Source organism: Oryctolagus cuniculus, chromosome 3 (genome assembly GCF_051225735.1).
Source record: "Oryctolagus cuniculus isolate XC-2025 breed Fujian yellow rabbit chromosome 3, ASM5122573v1, whole genome shotgun sequence".
NCBI classification, from domain to species: domain Eukaryota; kingdom Metazoa; phylum Chordata; class Mammalia; order Lagomorpha; family Leporidae; genus Oryctolagus; species Oryctolagus cuniculus.
Window position 1 is genome coordinate 486687 of NC_142869.1, and position 15533 is coordinate 502219.

Consider the following 15533-nt stretch of genomic DNA (forward strand, 5'->3'; position numbering starts at 1 on the left):
GGACTCCAATCCAGCTGTGCTACCAATAACCTCAGCCACTTCCCCGCTCCCTGCTCATCCTCTCTTTCTCAGACCTAAGAAGCCAGGATTCTGTTAAGAGGCTGCTCAGGGTGAAAACACACCGAACTGAGGTGTATTCTTTTTTTTTTTTTTTTTTTTAAGATTTATTTATTTATTTATTTGAAAGGCAGAGTTACAGAGAGGGAGAAGGAGGGGGAGGGGGAGGGGGAGGGGGAGAAAGAGGGGGAGGGGGAGAGAGAGAGAGAGAGATGTCTTCCATACGCTGGTTCACTCCCCAGATGGCTGCAACAGTTAGAGCTGAATTGATCTGAAGCCAGGAGCTTCCTCTGGGTCTCCCACTCAGGTGCAGAGGCCCAAGGACTTGGGTCATCCTCTACCGTTTTCCCAGGCCATATCAGAGACTGGATTGGAAGTAGAGTAGCTGGGACTTGAACCAGTGCCCATATGGGATGCCGGGCATGCAGGCGGCGGCTTTACCCGCGATGCCACAGTGCCAGCCACGGAGATGTATTCTCGATGCCAACTCAATTTCAGTGCTAGCAAAAGTTAAATGACCCTCCTAAACACCTGCTGTCACAGCCTTCACACTGCAGCAATGCAACGACACCTGCCCATCTGAAAGGCAGGGCGGAGGCTGTGGGACTGGGTAGCAGGGGCACACATTAGCACTCACAAGCCGCACAACTCCACCCTTGCTCCCCAGTGTTGCCTGCACAGGGAATGTCAGTATCTAGGTTCTGCTGCCAGGGATTCTGAATTCACATCAAACTTCTATTCGCTGAAAAATAAAAGTTTTGGGGCTGGCGCTGGGGCATAGTAGGTTAAGCCTTTGCCTGCAACCTGCATCCCATATGGGCGCTGGTTTGTGTCCCGGCTGCTACTCTTCTGATCCAGCTCTCTGCTATGGCCTGGGAAAGCAGTGGAGGATGACCCAAGTGCTTGGGCTCCTGTAACCGTGTGGGAGACCCAGAAGAAACTCCTGGCTTTGGATCGGTTCAGCTCTGGCCATCGCGGCCATCTGGGGGAGTGAACCAGCAGTTGGAAGACCTTTCTCTCTGTATCTCCCTCTGTCTGTAATTCTGCCTCTCAAATAAATAAATAAACCCCCTTTTTTGTAAAAAAAAAAAAAAAAAAAAAAAAAAAAAAAAAAAAAGCTTGCTAAAATAATTAACAAAAGTTGTAAGTGCTAAAGTGAGTCCAGAAAACTAATTCTCGGTGCTTTTCTGGAGGAGGGCCACGAAGACAGCCAACTCACATCAGAGTCTTCACAGACAGAAGCGCAAGGTCTCAGCCTGGGCGCAAAGGCAGCCAGCCACACCGTGCGAACGCGTGTGCAAAGGCATGTGTGCATTTGTCTGTTTTCCTAAAAATGGAACAACCAAAGGAGAGACCAAAACCACAGAGAACAGCTTCGTCCCTGGCCATGCGTGAGGGGAGGGGCAGAGAAGACAGTACTGGAACCTGCACTTCATGTTTACGTTTGACCTGGGAACTTCATACATATCTTCACAGAGCTGGGAAGCAAAATTAGTCTTTCAGGAAAGTGAGCGCTAAAGCCCGGTTTAGAACAAATGGCCCCGAGTCCCAGACGAGCAGCCACGCCTCAAAGAACACTTCTGATGACATCAGCACCCAGGAGCCGGGTCCTGCAGAGCAGGGGCCCAGAGCCCCAGCGCGGGGCACAGCCTGCAGGCTCAAGACCTTGTTCCTCAGCAATGACAGAGACAGGGAGAAGACACCACCCGCCGAGGGCTGTGTGGGCCCAGAACCCTGTCCTCATGGGGCAGGCAGCGCATGAACGTGTTTCCTAGGTGCAGGGGAACTCTGCGTAAGCACCGGAAGATCCCATGAGACACAACTAAGAGTCATCATGCATTCATTTTATTAAAAATGTATTTATTGGCCGGCGCCGCGTCTCACTTGGCTAATCCTCCGCCTGCGGCGCCGGCACCCTGGGTTCTAGTCCTGGCCGGGGCACCGGATTCTGTCCCAGTTGCTCCTCTTCCAGTCCAGCTCTCTGCTGTGGCCAGGGAAGGCAATGGAGGATGGCCCAAGTGCTTGGGCCCTGCACCCGCAGGGGAGACCAGGAGGAAGCACCTGGCTCCTGGCTTCGGATTGGCTGCAGTGCGCGGGCCGTAGCAGCCATTTGGGGGTTGAAGCAACGGAAGGAAGACCTTTCTCTGTCTCTCTCTCTCCCTCTCACTGTCTAACTCTATCTGTCAAGAGAGGGAGAGAGGGAGAGAGGGAGAGAGGGAGAGAGGGAGAGAGGGAGAGAGGGAGAGAGGGAGAGAGAGAGGGAGGGAGGGAGGGAGGGAGGGAGGGAGAGAGGGAGGGAGGGAGGGAGAGAGGGAGGGAGGGAGGGAGAGAGGGAGAGAGGGAGGGAGGGAGGGAGTTCCCATGTGCTGGTTCACTCCTGAAGTGGCTACAACATACAGGAAGGGCCAGGCTGAAGACAGGAGCCAGGAGCTTCATGTGGGTGGCAGAGGCCAGAGTCCTTGGACCATTTTCCGAGGCTTTCCCAGGTGCATTTGCAGACAGCTAGATCAGCTGGGATTCAAACTGGCGCCTATGTGGGATGCTGGCATTGCAGCCAGTGGTTTTACCTGCTGTGCCACAGCACTGGCCCTGTGGTGGTCATGGGTAAAACAGAATCATGTCTGGGATTCACTTTAAAACAACCAGTGAACTGGAATCAGTAGAGGGTGTAAAGCTAAAAAAACTAAAACAAAAACTCCAAATAAGACTTCCCTTGGGTTCAATGCTAAGGTTGGACACGTGGGCTTTGAGATACCACTTCTATTTTTGTAAATGTTCAGGATTTTCGACAACTTCTTATGCACACAAAGATTCAAGGAGCCCTTGAAACAGCTCGCAGCTGGGGGGGGGGGTGGTCCCTAGTGCAGGAGATGCTGCTCCCCTCCCACAGGAAACCACAGCCCGCAGCAGGAAAAGCCTCAGCCCCTCTGTCTCCCCTCTGCTGAGCATGTGTTTGCCCTTTTTCCAAAAACAGTTCAGTTAAAATAAAAACTAACAATTCTAGATGCTCTCTGGAATTGTTTTCTTTCTTTCTTTCTTTTTTTTCTGACAGGCAGAGTGGATAGTGAGAGAGAGACAGAGAGAAAGTTCTTCCTTTTCTGTTGGTTCACTCCCCAGTGGCACTGCGGCTGCCGCACAGCGCTGGTCTGAAGCCAAGAGCCAGGTGCTTCTCCTGGTCTCTCATGCGGGTGCAGGGCCCAAGGACCTGGGCCATCCTCCACTGCCCTCCTGGGCCACAGCAGAGAGCTGGACTGGAAGAGGAGCAACCGGGACAGAATTCGGTGCCCCGAACGGGACTAGAACCTGGTGTGCCAGCGCCGCAGGTGGAGGATTAGCCTAGTGAGCCGCGGCGCTGGCCTGGAATTGATTTCTTGTTCAGATATTGGGACTGGTTTCCCAATGTTCGTCTTACTTTATGAGTTATAGCCAGCATTCATTGTGCTGACGATGACTGAGGCAATCACAAGATTAATAAAGTCCAGTAATTTAAACAATCTTTAGAATGACTCCCTCCTTTCCAAACACACTCCTATGAAACAATGGAAGACACACTATACACCCTCAATCCCAAATCCCTGCTGGGTCATCTGGCACTAAGCAAAAGGGCTGGGCACTGCCCCCAAAGCTAGTCTGGCTCAGGTTTCTGGGCCCTGGGCCTGCACCGGTTCCTTCTGAGGTCCGAGACACAGGCCAAGTAAACACCCCTACTTGGAACCTCCAACTGTGACTCATCAAGACTGCTGCAGCTCTCCACCCATGGGCACACAGAGCTGGAGACACGTGGATGACACCACCGGCCGCGCAGGGCCAGAGCAAGAAGGGCTTGTGGTCTGGGAGTCAAGTGCTCACTGGCAGGAGACTGATCACCAGGTGCAGGAAGCTGTAAGTGGGACAGTCAGCTCCAGGCTGGCAAAACACAACTCCCTGCCAGGGGCCGGTGCTGGGCCCTGTGGGGAAACTGCAGTCCACATCACTGATCCAGCTCCCTGCTGATGGCCTGGGGGAGGCGGCAGAAGAGGGCCCAAGTGATGGCCCCCTGCCACCCACATGGGGGACCCGGATGGAGTTCCAGGCTTTTGGCTTTGGCCTGGCCCCACCTGCTGTCTAGGGAATGAACCAGCAGAGGGAAGCTCTCGCTCTCTCTTCCTCTCTGTAATGCTGCCTTTCAAATAAATAAATATTTTCCTTCTTCTTTTAAAAAAGAAGTCTGCGCCAGACAGAAAAATCAATCATGCTGCGGCAACACGCAAGTGTGTCTTAGGTGTGTTTTCTTTCCCTAGTGGACTTATCAGACCTCCTGCTTTTCTGTGACACACCACATCTCCATGTGAAGCACACGTTTCATGTATCATGTCATGAAAGCAGAGGAAGATGACCCAAGTGCTTGGGCCCCTGCACCCGTGTGGGAGACCTGGAAGAAGCTCCTGGCTCCTGGCTTCGGGTCGGCGCAGCTCCAGCCGTTGCAGCCATCTGGGGCGTGAACCATCGAACAGAAGACTTCTCTCTCTGCCTCTCCTCTCTCTGTGTAACTCTTTCAAATAAATAAATATTTTTTTAAAAAAAAGTTTAACTGCGCTAGAGGAACAGCTAAATTCCTGTTCCTTCAGTCATGAGAAAAGGCAATAAATAAATAAAGAGTATCACAGAGATTCATTAGGTAGTAAATGAATGATATTTTTCTTGACTTATTTGTATTTCTAACACTGGTCAGCTTGCTCCATGGGTAACTTATTTTTCCCTTCACTGCTGATAAACAGTCACTCTCCACCAGTCCATCCTCCAAAAACAAGCTGCCTTGCTGCAGGTCCCGTGAGGCTTGGAGGCCACCCTGTCCTGGACAAGGCACCCACTCTGTGCCAAGAAGTCCAAGGGCTCAGAGAACCAGGCGTCTGAGAGACACAAAAGTCTCTCCCAAGACAGTGGGCAAAGATAAGGAAGACAGCATGGAGGGATATCAGAAAGTCCATGGAAAATGGAATTAAACAGTGTGTTCACTTTGGTGCAAAATGTTGAAATCCTTGTATGCAAGAAATATTCCAGGGTTCACGATGGAAGCAGGCGGGTGGCCTGGCAGGTGAAGACACCACCTGGAACACCCACATACCCATCAGAGCGCCTGGGATCTGCTTCTGACCCAGCTTCCTGCTCATGCCCCTTGGAGGAAGTCCCTGCCACTCCTGCGGAGACCAGGATGCAGGTCCTGAGTCTTGGCTTTGGCCCCAACCCTGGCTGTTGCAGGCATCTGGGCAGTGAACCAGCAGTTGGAAGATCTCTCTGTCACTCTGCCTCGCACAGGAATCTTTTCTACAAAGACAACATCTGAGTCGAGGCCCCGAGACAGCCCCAGTGCAACAGCGACCAAGCAGTGCCACAGCACGACCGCCAGGAGGCCCCTGCCAGGCGCTTGCTGATGCTGTCCCCTTGAACCCTCCTAAGGAGCTGCACAGGTGGTGCTGCTCCCGTTCTAGAGCTCCTGAGAGCTCAGGACTTGCTCGGGCCACGCCTCTCCACAAGCAGCCCCACGCCAGCCCCCAGTCCACAGGGTGTGCAGGAGGAAGCTAATCCCGAGCAAGAGACAAATGAGGATGTGGCCAGTGCCATCTGCTCACTGCAGCACAGAGAGCAGAAAATGGGAGGAAGACACTTGGGGCCGGCGCTGTGGCATGGTGGGCTAAGCCTCTGCCTGCAGCACTGGCATCCCATTAAGGGTGCTGGTTCGAGTCCCAGCTGCTCCACTTCTGATCCAGCTCTCTGCTATAGCCTGGGGAAGTAGTGGAAGATGATCCAAGTCCTTGGGCCCCTGCACCCGTGTGGAAGACTCAGAAGAAGCTCCTGGCTTCGGATGAGCTCAGCTCCAGCAAGTTACTGGCCATTTGGGGAGTGAAACCAGCAGATGGAAGATCTTTGTCTCTCTTTCAACTCTACCTCTCAAATAAAACCTTAAAAAAGAAAAAGAAAGGGGGAGGTACCACCAGCCCTCTCCCAGAGCAGCTCCCAGGCAGGACGCTGCAGTGGGGCCTTGCAGGGGAGCAGAGACAAGGAGAGGAGACGCACAGCATGTGCACAGGGGAGCAGCTAGGGAGCGGGAAAGGCTGAGTGTGGCTGGGACGGAGGCACTGAGCCAAACAGGAGAAGCAGCCTGGGACTCAGCTACAAGGAACTAGCGGCCAGCAGATTTAGCTGGGATGACACGACCAAAATTTTGAGAATCAATTGGGAAGACTGTCTAGGGAAGGCTGAGACAGGATGAAGCAAGATAGGTCGCTGCATCCCGCAGCACGGTAGGGCCTTTTCGGTCTTAAACTTTACAATGGGCAGCATCGTGGTGCAGGGGTTAAATGGTGCCTGAGACATGGCATCCCATGCTAGAGTGCTGGATCAGGTACTGGCTACCCTGCTTCCAATCCAGCTTCTTGCTGATGTTCCTGGGAGAGCAGCGGAGGAAGCTCCACTACTTGGGCCTCTGCCACCCGCATGGGAGACCAAGATGGAGTGCCTGGCTCCTGGCTTCCGTCTGGCCCAGTCCTGGCTGCTGTGGCCGCTGGGGAGTGAACCAGCAGATCCAACATATGTTTCTCTATTTTTTTCTGTTGCTCTGCCTTTCAAATAAATAAAATCTTTAAAGTAGCTATAAATTAAAACATCAGTTTAGGGGAAAACAATGCCATGACTCTAAAAAACAAACAAAACAAAACAACCATTTTGGGTGAGTGTTGTGGTGGCACTGGGTAAGCTGCTGCGTGTGCTGCCTGGAGCTCATGCCTTTCCTGCGGGCTTGCTGGTCTGAGTAGAATCCAGCTCCCTGCTGTGGCCTGGGAAGCAGCAGTGACGGCCCAAGTGCTTGGACCCCTGCACCCATGTGGGAGACACGGATGGAGATCCAGACTCCTGGCTTCGGGACATTTGGGGAGTGAACCAGAGGACGGAAGATCAATATCTCTGTCACCCTGGCCTTTCAAACAAAATCTTTAACAAAATAAAACCACATATCACTAACGTCCCCCCGTGCTGTCCATGTCCTCATGTTCTTTTACCATACCATCTATCTTTCTGGTTGAGGAATTTTTACTTATTTGAAAGGCAGAGTTAGAGATAAAGGGAGAGACAAAGATCTTCCATCTACTGGTTCACTCCCGCAAAGGCAAGGGCTGGGACAGGCCGGAGCCAGGAGCCCCATGCAGGTCTCTGCCGTGGGCGCTGTGGGCCCGAGCACTTGGCCACCCTCTGCTGATTTCCCACGTGCATTCCAGGCAGCAGCCAGGACTTGAACTGGGACTCATAAGGGATGCTGGTGGTGGCCTAACCCACCATACCAAAATGCGGGCCCCAGGGTTGCATGGCGGCAAATTTTAAAGCCCATTTTCATGGATCCAAATGGCCCAAATTCTGCATGGAGGGAAGGACAGGATCCGGGCCATCGAAACACGTGTCCCAGCTGTGGAGTCCTCCACCTAGGGACACAGGTTCCTTATCAGAGAGTATCTGTCTGTACAAGTGGGATTCCAAAAACCAAAATCCTTATCCCAGACAGTGAGCTGATCTTCAGGAAGATCAGACCAAGCCACAGAATCACCACCTGGAAATCACCGAACCCTGGGCTTTATCACGCCAAGTTACCTGGGACCCCAGGTTTTCAGAGCTTCATTGCTAAGACAAAACACTGGTGTTGACAGTCAACACCTCACAAAGGACTCAGCAAGCCCTCTCAGAGCCTAGCTCCAGCCCCCGGCATCCACCTCCATGTGGGGCTTTGCCTGCACACACATAGCACTGGGTGAACCTGGGGCTGGGAGCTGATAAGAAAGTAGGCGAAGAAAACCCCCACAAAATGCCAGGGTTCCCAGCAGTAACAAAATCTACCCCCAGGGCAGGGGTCTGGCAGGGTTGCCTGGGGTTTGACCCCTCCTCTTCTGGCTCAGCTCCCTGCTGATGCCTCCCGCGGGGGACTCAGGTTCAGTTCTGGGCTCTCGGCTTTGCCCTTGCTCAGTCTGGGTTGTTGTGGGCATGCGGGGCAGGAACCAGCAGATTGAAGATAACTGTGTCTCTCATATAAACAAACATTTTAATAGTAACAATTTGAAACAAAGAAAAATCTGCTGTTTTCTTAACACAGAAGAGGTATGGGGACGACTAAGCCCTTCTTGCGCCAGGGATCTTGTTAATCGCCCCCCCCCCCCAAGGTTTATTTATTTGAAAGGCAGAGTTAGAGAGAGAGAGAGAGAGAGAGAGAGAGAGAGAGAGAGAACGAAGAAGAGAGACCTTCCATCACTGCTTTACTTGCCAAATGGCTGTGACGGACAGGCTCCCGCCAGGTCGAAGCCGGGAGCTTCACCTGGGTCTCCCACATAGGTGGTGGGGACCAAGCACTTGGGCCGTCTTCTGCTGCTTTCTCAGGCACTTCAACAGGGAGCTGTGCTGGAAGTGGAGCAGCTGGGACTCAAACCGGGGCCCACAGGGATGCCGGCGTCACAGGCCCCACTAACTACTATTGACTGTTGTTTCTCACCCATTTTACAGATAGGGAACCTGGGCATCTGCTGAGACTGGTGGCCCTGAGGACAGTGGGCCAGCAAAGGCCCGCGGTTCAGGAACTGCACACTCAGCATCTGGGAGTCCCAGGTGGAGCCAGCTACAGCGTGGGCAGTGCGAGGAGAAACCAGTGGTTCCACAGGGCAGCCAGCCTTCCCTGCCCAGAGCTGTGCAGCCTGGCCACGTCTGTCCAACACTCTAGGCCACACTCTTTTGCTTTCCAAGTGCTTTCTGGAGTCCAGGAACTCACAAACTGAAAAAACCAGCGGTGACGGGAAGCTACAGCACACTCCCGTCCGCCTGCCAAGCCCCTCCATGCGTCCCTACAGGGCCCTCTCTCAACGGTCAGGCGGAAAGCACTGGTGTGGACGGCTATGCAGCTGCCACCCAGGCCCAACACTCAGCCCTTCCCCTCGCCACCAGGCATTTCCACAGCGTGGGGGGGGGAAAGTGGGCATTCGGCCCAGTGGTTAGGATCCCACATACCGCACCAGACTGCCTGGGGTCCAGCTTCCCACAGGCCCGGCCCGAGGCAGCAGGAGAGGCTGGGTGCCCGGCACCCACCTGGGAGACCTGGACGTCCTGGCTCTGGCCAATGTGGGCTTTTGGGGAGTGAACAAGAGAACTGGACTTCTGCCTTTCCTCCCTCCCACCGCAGAAATTTCCACAGTGAAGTCCAAAAAAGCCGAGTCGGAAAAGCCAGATTTAGGCCTGGGTTAAACACTTCCACCCTCCTCACGCTGCAAGTGGAACTGGTTTCCCCGCGTGACGCCTGCCTGTGCTGCTCACAGCCGCCATCAGGACATGCGAGGCCGCGGGAAGCCGCGCGGACACGCCGCCCACGTTCAGGTGTGGTGGGAACACTAACACCTAACGCTCAGGTTCCAGTCCCGCTGCCCACTCCCCATCCAGCTCCCTGCTGGGGGCCGGGGTCAGCGCCAACCCCTGGGCCCCGCACCCGCCAGGAGACCCGGAAGCAGCTCCTGGTTCCAGGCTTCGGCCTCCCCCAGCGGGTGGAAGCCTCTCTCCGTAGACTTTCAAACAAACAAATGAATCTTTTCAAAAACTCGACTTGAAGAAAGGCTGCGACCGGCAAAGTGCGTGGCCTCCACTTGCGCTGCGGGTCTGGCGCGTTCCAAGTTCTCGCCCTCCCCCGGCCTCCACGCGGGACACGCCTGGGCTCCTCGCGCGGGTCGCGCCCAGAAGCTCCCGCCGCCTTCCCGCCGCTCCCTTCACAGCACGGGCGTGGACCCGCTCTGCTGACCGCGGCCTCAGCGCCAGCCCCGCCAAGGCCTCAGGCCTCGGGCCTCGGCCTCCGCCGCCCGCCCCGTGGGGTTCACTCTGGCCCCGGCCCGCCGCCCGCCGCCCGCCGCCCGCCCCCGGCCCGCAGACCTCGCCTCCGCGCACGGCGCCCTCACCAGCAGCGCCCGGCCTTCCCCGCGGCCGACCGCGACCTCCACGTCCAGCGCCGGCGCCGCCAGCTCCCGACGGCCCACTCCCCGCCCCCGCGCCTCTCGCCCCGCCCAGGACCCGCCCCCGCCCCGCGGACGCGCCGCCGATTGGCCCGCAGGGCTCCGGGTGGGGCCTCCCCGGCCCGCGGCCCGGACGTGCGGCAGTGAAGTCTGATTGGAGGGCACATGGAGAGGGAGCTGGGCGAAATGGAATGCAAATCCGCGCAGAGCCTCGGGGCGCGGGGCGGGGCCTCAGCTCGCCGAGGGGCGGGGCGGCCGCTCCTGGGCTGGGCCTCGGCTCCTGGGGCAGCGGTACGTGCACCTGCAGGCTCCCCACCCCCGGCCGCCAGCCGCAGTGAACACCCACTGTACTCCTGGGGCTACCGGGACTTGGGGGCCACGCAAGGATTTGGCGAGGCGTGCCGCGGCGGCCGGCTACCTGCCCCAGGGCCCGCGGCCCTCCTGCGGGCTGGGAAGCCAGCCCTGGTTCCCCAGGCAATCCCACTCTCTCCCGAGGGTGCAGAGCCGATCCCGCCAGCCAAGCGGACAATCCAGAAGCAATCGGAAGAGGGGGCGTGGTCAGCGCAGGCACTGGTCCTGGGCAGCAGGGGTCAGAAGGCTGAGATGGACAGCGAGAGGGAGACAGGGCCTGGGGCACAGGCCTCCGATTTGCACGCAGATCTCTAGGCTTCCTTTCTGTAAAGCTGTGAAGATTACTCGCCCTTCCTTTTCAGTCCCTTCCAGCTGCTGCTACCGAGAACAGGATGGCTTCCCACTACACCGGCTGACCCCCAAGCAGGCGCCCCGCGCCCCGCCGGGGGCTGGGTCTCGTGTGACCTCCTGCAGCAGCACCCTGCTCACCGCTGACCCTGCAGACGCGGTCAGGGCTGGGACCAATGAAGACTACTCACCTGTATCTGAACAACAGTGCTTTATTGATACAAAGGTTAGTTTAAATGGATACAAAATTGCCGTGTAAAGTATGTGTTTTCAAAATACATTTCTGTAAGTAGAAATTCTCGTAGTAAAAGAGCAATTATCTAGTAGCAAAGGTGTATGTTTAGGTCTGGGGAGCACAGGGGACATGGTCACTGGTCAGAGCAGCCCTCCCACCTGCGTCCTGTGGCCGCCTGTCCCACAAGCACTCACGTGACACTCAGGGACACACACAGGGTTCGACACTCAATACCTGCAAATCCTTTTTCCCCCTAGAGCTGTCTCCTGCAGAGTTAACCCCATGGATGCACTCAGAAGTCACGGAACACATTTTCTGTAAAAATGTCTCGCACAGACTCAACATCCAGCTGCGGACTCTCACAGTGATGCAGCAGGAAGGGGCAAAGCTGGGGAGAGTCAGGCCGTCACTTTCAAAGCCGAATCGTAAAGCCTCTCCGTCTCCATAAATAAAAACACTAAACCAGCATCCACTCCCTCCACAGCTATCTCCCTGCATCTGTCACTTTCTGGGTCCAATTTGTCCTTGTTAGCAGAAATTGGGGGTGGGGAGCAACCCTTGGTGTGTCCTACAGTTCACAGAGGAGGAAAAGGCGAGAAAGGTGAGGGGTGTGGCCACAGTGCCCTGAGAACAGACAGGGTATGGCTGCACCACAGGTGCCTCTGAACAGCCTACACCACAGATTTCAGATGTTGAGACAGAAACGGAACTCCAAACCACTAGCTTACTCCTCAAAAGCCCTGCTAAGGCTGGGCTCCAGTCAAAGCCAGAAGCAAGGCGCTCAGTCCAGGTCTCCCATTACCTAAGCCATCACTCTTGTCTTTTCAAAGGATCTGCATTAGCAGGAAGCTGGAGCCTGGAGCCAATCTCAGGCACTCCAGCAGGGGTTGTGGGCCACACGTGGAGATGTTTTATCACAGCGAGCAGCAAAAGACAAGGCCTAAGAACAGATGAGACCACAGCCAGCACTGGGTTCTCTCATCACAAAACCACTCAAAAAGCCAGCTGAGCAAAATCCCAATCAGGAATACCAGGCAGGTAAAACTTGGGTGTCACGGGGCTGAGCCCTTTGGGGCAGAACAAGACTGGGTTCAAGGGGACCCCAACCAAAGGAAGAGAACTCTGGGTGCTAAGCTGGGTCTTCGGCATCAGCCATGACACAAATGCACAGAAGTGCAGCATCAAACAGAAAACAGGTTTCTGTAACAAGTCAACTGCTACCTTTCCTTTAAATCTGTTAATTTAATGGAGTAAAAACCGTTTAGTGACTCTGTGTACTTAGGGATTGTAGTTGCAACATGAAGGCCAGAGCCTGTAGTTTTACTTTGGTTTTCTATAATCGCAGGTAACCAGTAGTGGCTGGTGGTGATTTCTCTATACACAGGGTTCAACACTGTGTTGAAGTCACCCTCAGAATCCAGAGATTTTAAAATTCATCACTACAAGCTTATTTTTAAAAAACTACTTAGATATGAGCATCCATCGCATTAGACAATTCTGCTCTGCTCTAACAGACCAGTGTGCAGGTGAACAAACGGCAAAGCTGGGCTTGGAAGCTGTGCGCGCGCACACAGAGGACGCGCACACAGAGAGGACGCACCCCTGAGGCTCGTCTCAGTCCAGGCCAGGCATCTCTCTCTCACCAGGCACCTGTCGCTGCCACTCAGGAACACGTGGACATCCAGACACAAATCAAGAGGGCTCATCATGTCAATGACGAGTCAGGCCAGCAAAGGAGAGAAATTCAATATTCACTATGCATGTTGGCTGAATTCTTAGAAGTCAATTCTAATTAGTGGTTAATTAAAGAAGAAAACCAGAGATCACCTCACAAAATATAAAGTGTAACATAGCAATGAGATACAAATGTTAAAAATACTTCATACAAAAGAAACCCAGGCATCAAAAATTTAAGAAAGTTAAATTCTCAGGCACAGGCACTGAGAGCCGTGCGTGGACAGGTGTCCTCCTCATGATCTCATAAGACACTCATTGCAGGGCTTATCCGGAATGTTCTGTTTCTCCAACAACGGGTTTTCTGGAAGAACAAAACAAAACACATTTAACTGCAAGTCCTGTGCCGTTTGCTGATCTGATCAAAAACAGTATTATCTTTCTGCGTAACAAAGGGCAGAAATTAAGCAAAAAGTTGGGTTACCATGGCCACAAGGTTAACTGAATCTCAATGTCATTTCTGGGCTCTCAGTGCCTGAATAGCCACAGGACACAGGTGGTGGACACCGGCCTTCTAGCCACGGGTTGCTGCTGTCCCAGTCTCCCAAGTCTCCATCAAGGCGACTTGTCCAACCAACATTCCCACTGTCCTCTGTGGCATCTCTGCTTTGATTCTGCACATGCTGTCTCAACAGCTTTCTACTCTTTAAAGAGCTAAAATTTCCAACCATGACAAATTAGTTGAATATATACTTTTCCTTATAATGCTACACAGCTTCACTGGACAGGAGTAGTGTGAAGAAATGACTGTGTTTCCCAGGAACAAGCCCTCCTCCTTTAGGGCAGCTCCAGAAAGCAAGCCATTAGCTTAGGGCCAGAAGCTACACTCAGGCTGAGAGGATAAAGGGTCAGGCCAGGGCCCGAGGTCCAGGCTGGTGGCACGAGGCCAGCCTCGGCTGGATCACATGGGCACGTCACCTCACACGTGGTGGCCGAGCGCCGCGCTGTCGCCGTCCCCGCCCTGCATCTGCAGCTGCATCTGCGCCTGCATCCTGGCAATCATCTCCTGCATGCGGCGGAGCTGGGGACACAGACAAGGCACCGTCACTGCTGCTTGCACTCTGCGTCTCTCACCGTGACTTACAGATACCTCCTTGCTTTACCAAAGCATGACAGAGCTAGTTTAATTGACAAAGAATTCTTTAAAATAATAAAACCACCAAAAACTCCATAGAAAACCAGGTAAATAATATGCAACTCAAAAAAGTCACCAATAAGCAGAAACAGTAATTACAGGAAAAAAGTAATGTACTTAATCAAAAAGGCAGAAAAGAGAAACTCATGGTACCCACTGGGAAATGGGAATGATTTGGTTTGTGAGGGCACTGGGCTCCCAGTGACAGAGACAGTGTTTACCCATCTCTGTCTCTGCTGGTTTTTGTCATCACGGTGTGTATGTGCTCAGAAGGGCCTCCAGGCAGGGCCGGTGGGTGAAGCCTCTGCCTGTGACAGAGTCCCACAGTGCAGTGCTGGCTTGCATGCCAACTGCCTGGCATCCTACTTGGCTCCCTGTTAATGTGCCTCAAAGGGCAGTGGATGGAGCTCCTGGCTCCGGCCTGGCCCGGGCTGCTGAACGCGTCTAAGAGCTCTTCCCTGGGGCCAGGCCAGGTGGTGATTTAACAGACTGGACTGCTGCCTACAATGCCTGCATCCCATATGGGCACCAGTTTGAGTCCCAGTTACACTACTTCCAATCCAACTCCCTGTTAATTCATCTGGGAAGGCAGTGGATGATGGCCCAAGTGTTTGGGCATCCCGGAACCCACATGGGAGCCCCGAAAGAAGGTCCTGGCTCCTGGCTTCAGCCTGGCCCAGCCGTGGTCATTACAGCCATTTGGAGAGTGAATCAGTGGATAGAAGATCTATCTCTACCCTTTTCTCTGTCTTAAAAAAAATCCCTTTCCTGTCCTTCCCTCTCTCCTGTCACTCTGCCTTTCAAATAAATAAATCTTAGGAGGGGGAGGAAAGAAGAAAAGCAGGGCCTCTGGGCCAGCGCCGTGGCTCACTAGGCTAATCCTCCGCCTGTGGTGCCGGCACCCCGGGTTCTAGTCCCATTCGGGGCGCCAGATTCTGTCCCAGTTGCTCCTTTTCCAGTCCAGCTCTCTGCTGTGGCCCGGGAAGACAGTGGAGGATGGCCCAGGTGCTTGGGCCCTGCACCTGCATGGAAGACCAGGAGGAAGCACCTGGCTCCTGGCTTCGGATCAGCATGGTGCCCTGGCCGCAACACGCTGGCCACAGCGGCCACTGTGGGGTGAACCAACGGAAAAAAGGAAGACCTTTCTCTCTCATCTCTCTCTCTCACTGTCCACTCTGCCTGTCAAAAAAAAAAAAAAAAAAAAAAAAAAAAAGGCAGGGCCTCCAGCCAAGTATCAGAAAATAGTCACCAAATTTCTCTCACATTACTTTGCGGCTACATTTTTATCACTTATATATTTGATCCATACTAAACTAACTGCAGAAGCAAGCCTCTTCCTTCTAAAAGGTTTAGTGAATGATCAGTCTGCGTTCTACAAGTGACACCGCTCTGAATGCCACCATTACTGTTTACATATTTACTTCTGGACACAGAGCAACCAGAGGCTGCACACACGCAGACGGCAGCGTCGCAGTGAGTGGCTTAATCCACAGCACCACAATGCCAGCCCGTGTTTCTGATCCATCCTCCCTCCCTTCCTAGACTGACTGAAAGGCACAGTTACAGATACAGGGAGGGGAAGGAGAAGGGGAGAGAGAGGGAGAGAGGGGGAGAGAGAGGGAGAGAGAGGGAGAGAGAGGGAGAGAGAGGGAGAGAGAGGGAGAGAGAGGGA

General features: G+C 54.1%; 2 protein-coding genes across 15 annotated transcripts in view; both read right to left on the reverse strand.

Moving 5' to 3' along the window:
* FARP2 (FERM, ARH/RhoGEF and pleckstrin domain protein 2) overlaps positions 1 to 10105 on the reverse strand; it is a 96228-nt gene extending 86123 nt beyond the window's left edge. For 6 of the 8 annotated variants that reach the window (XM_070069925.2, XM_051829378.3, XM_089328783.1 and 3 more), the window contains exon 1: positions 10005 to 10105. The gene's annotated coding sequence lies outside the window, so the exon portion shown is untranslated. Of the gene's footprint in view, positions 1 to 9978 lie in introns of all 8 variants that reach the window. The other 2 variants (XM_089328782.1, XM_089328784.1) reach the window with 2 other exon arrangements.
* Positions 10106 to 10951: 846 nt separating this feature from the next.
* Positions 10952 to 15533, reverse strand: part of SEPTIN2 (septin 2) — a 37957-nt gene continuing 33375 nt past the window's right edge. For all 7 annotated transcript variants that reach the window (XM_008252170.4, XM_089328796.1, XM_089328795.1 and 4 more), the window contains 2 exons: positions 13645 to 13747; positions 10952 to 13030 (listed from right to left, as the gene is read on the reverse strand). In XM_008252170.4, coding sequence (XP_008250392.1) covers positions 13646 to 13747 — 102 coding nt within the window. In that variant the 3' untranslated portion in view covers positions 10952 to 13030; position 13645. The remainder of the gene's footprint in view (positions 13031 to 13644; positions 13748 to 15533) is intronic.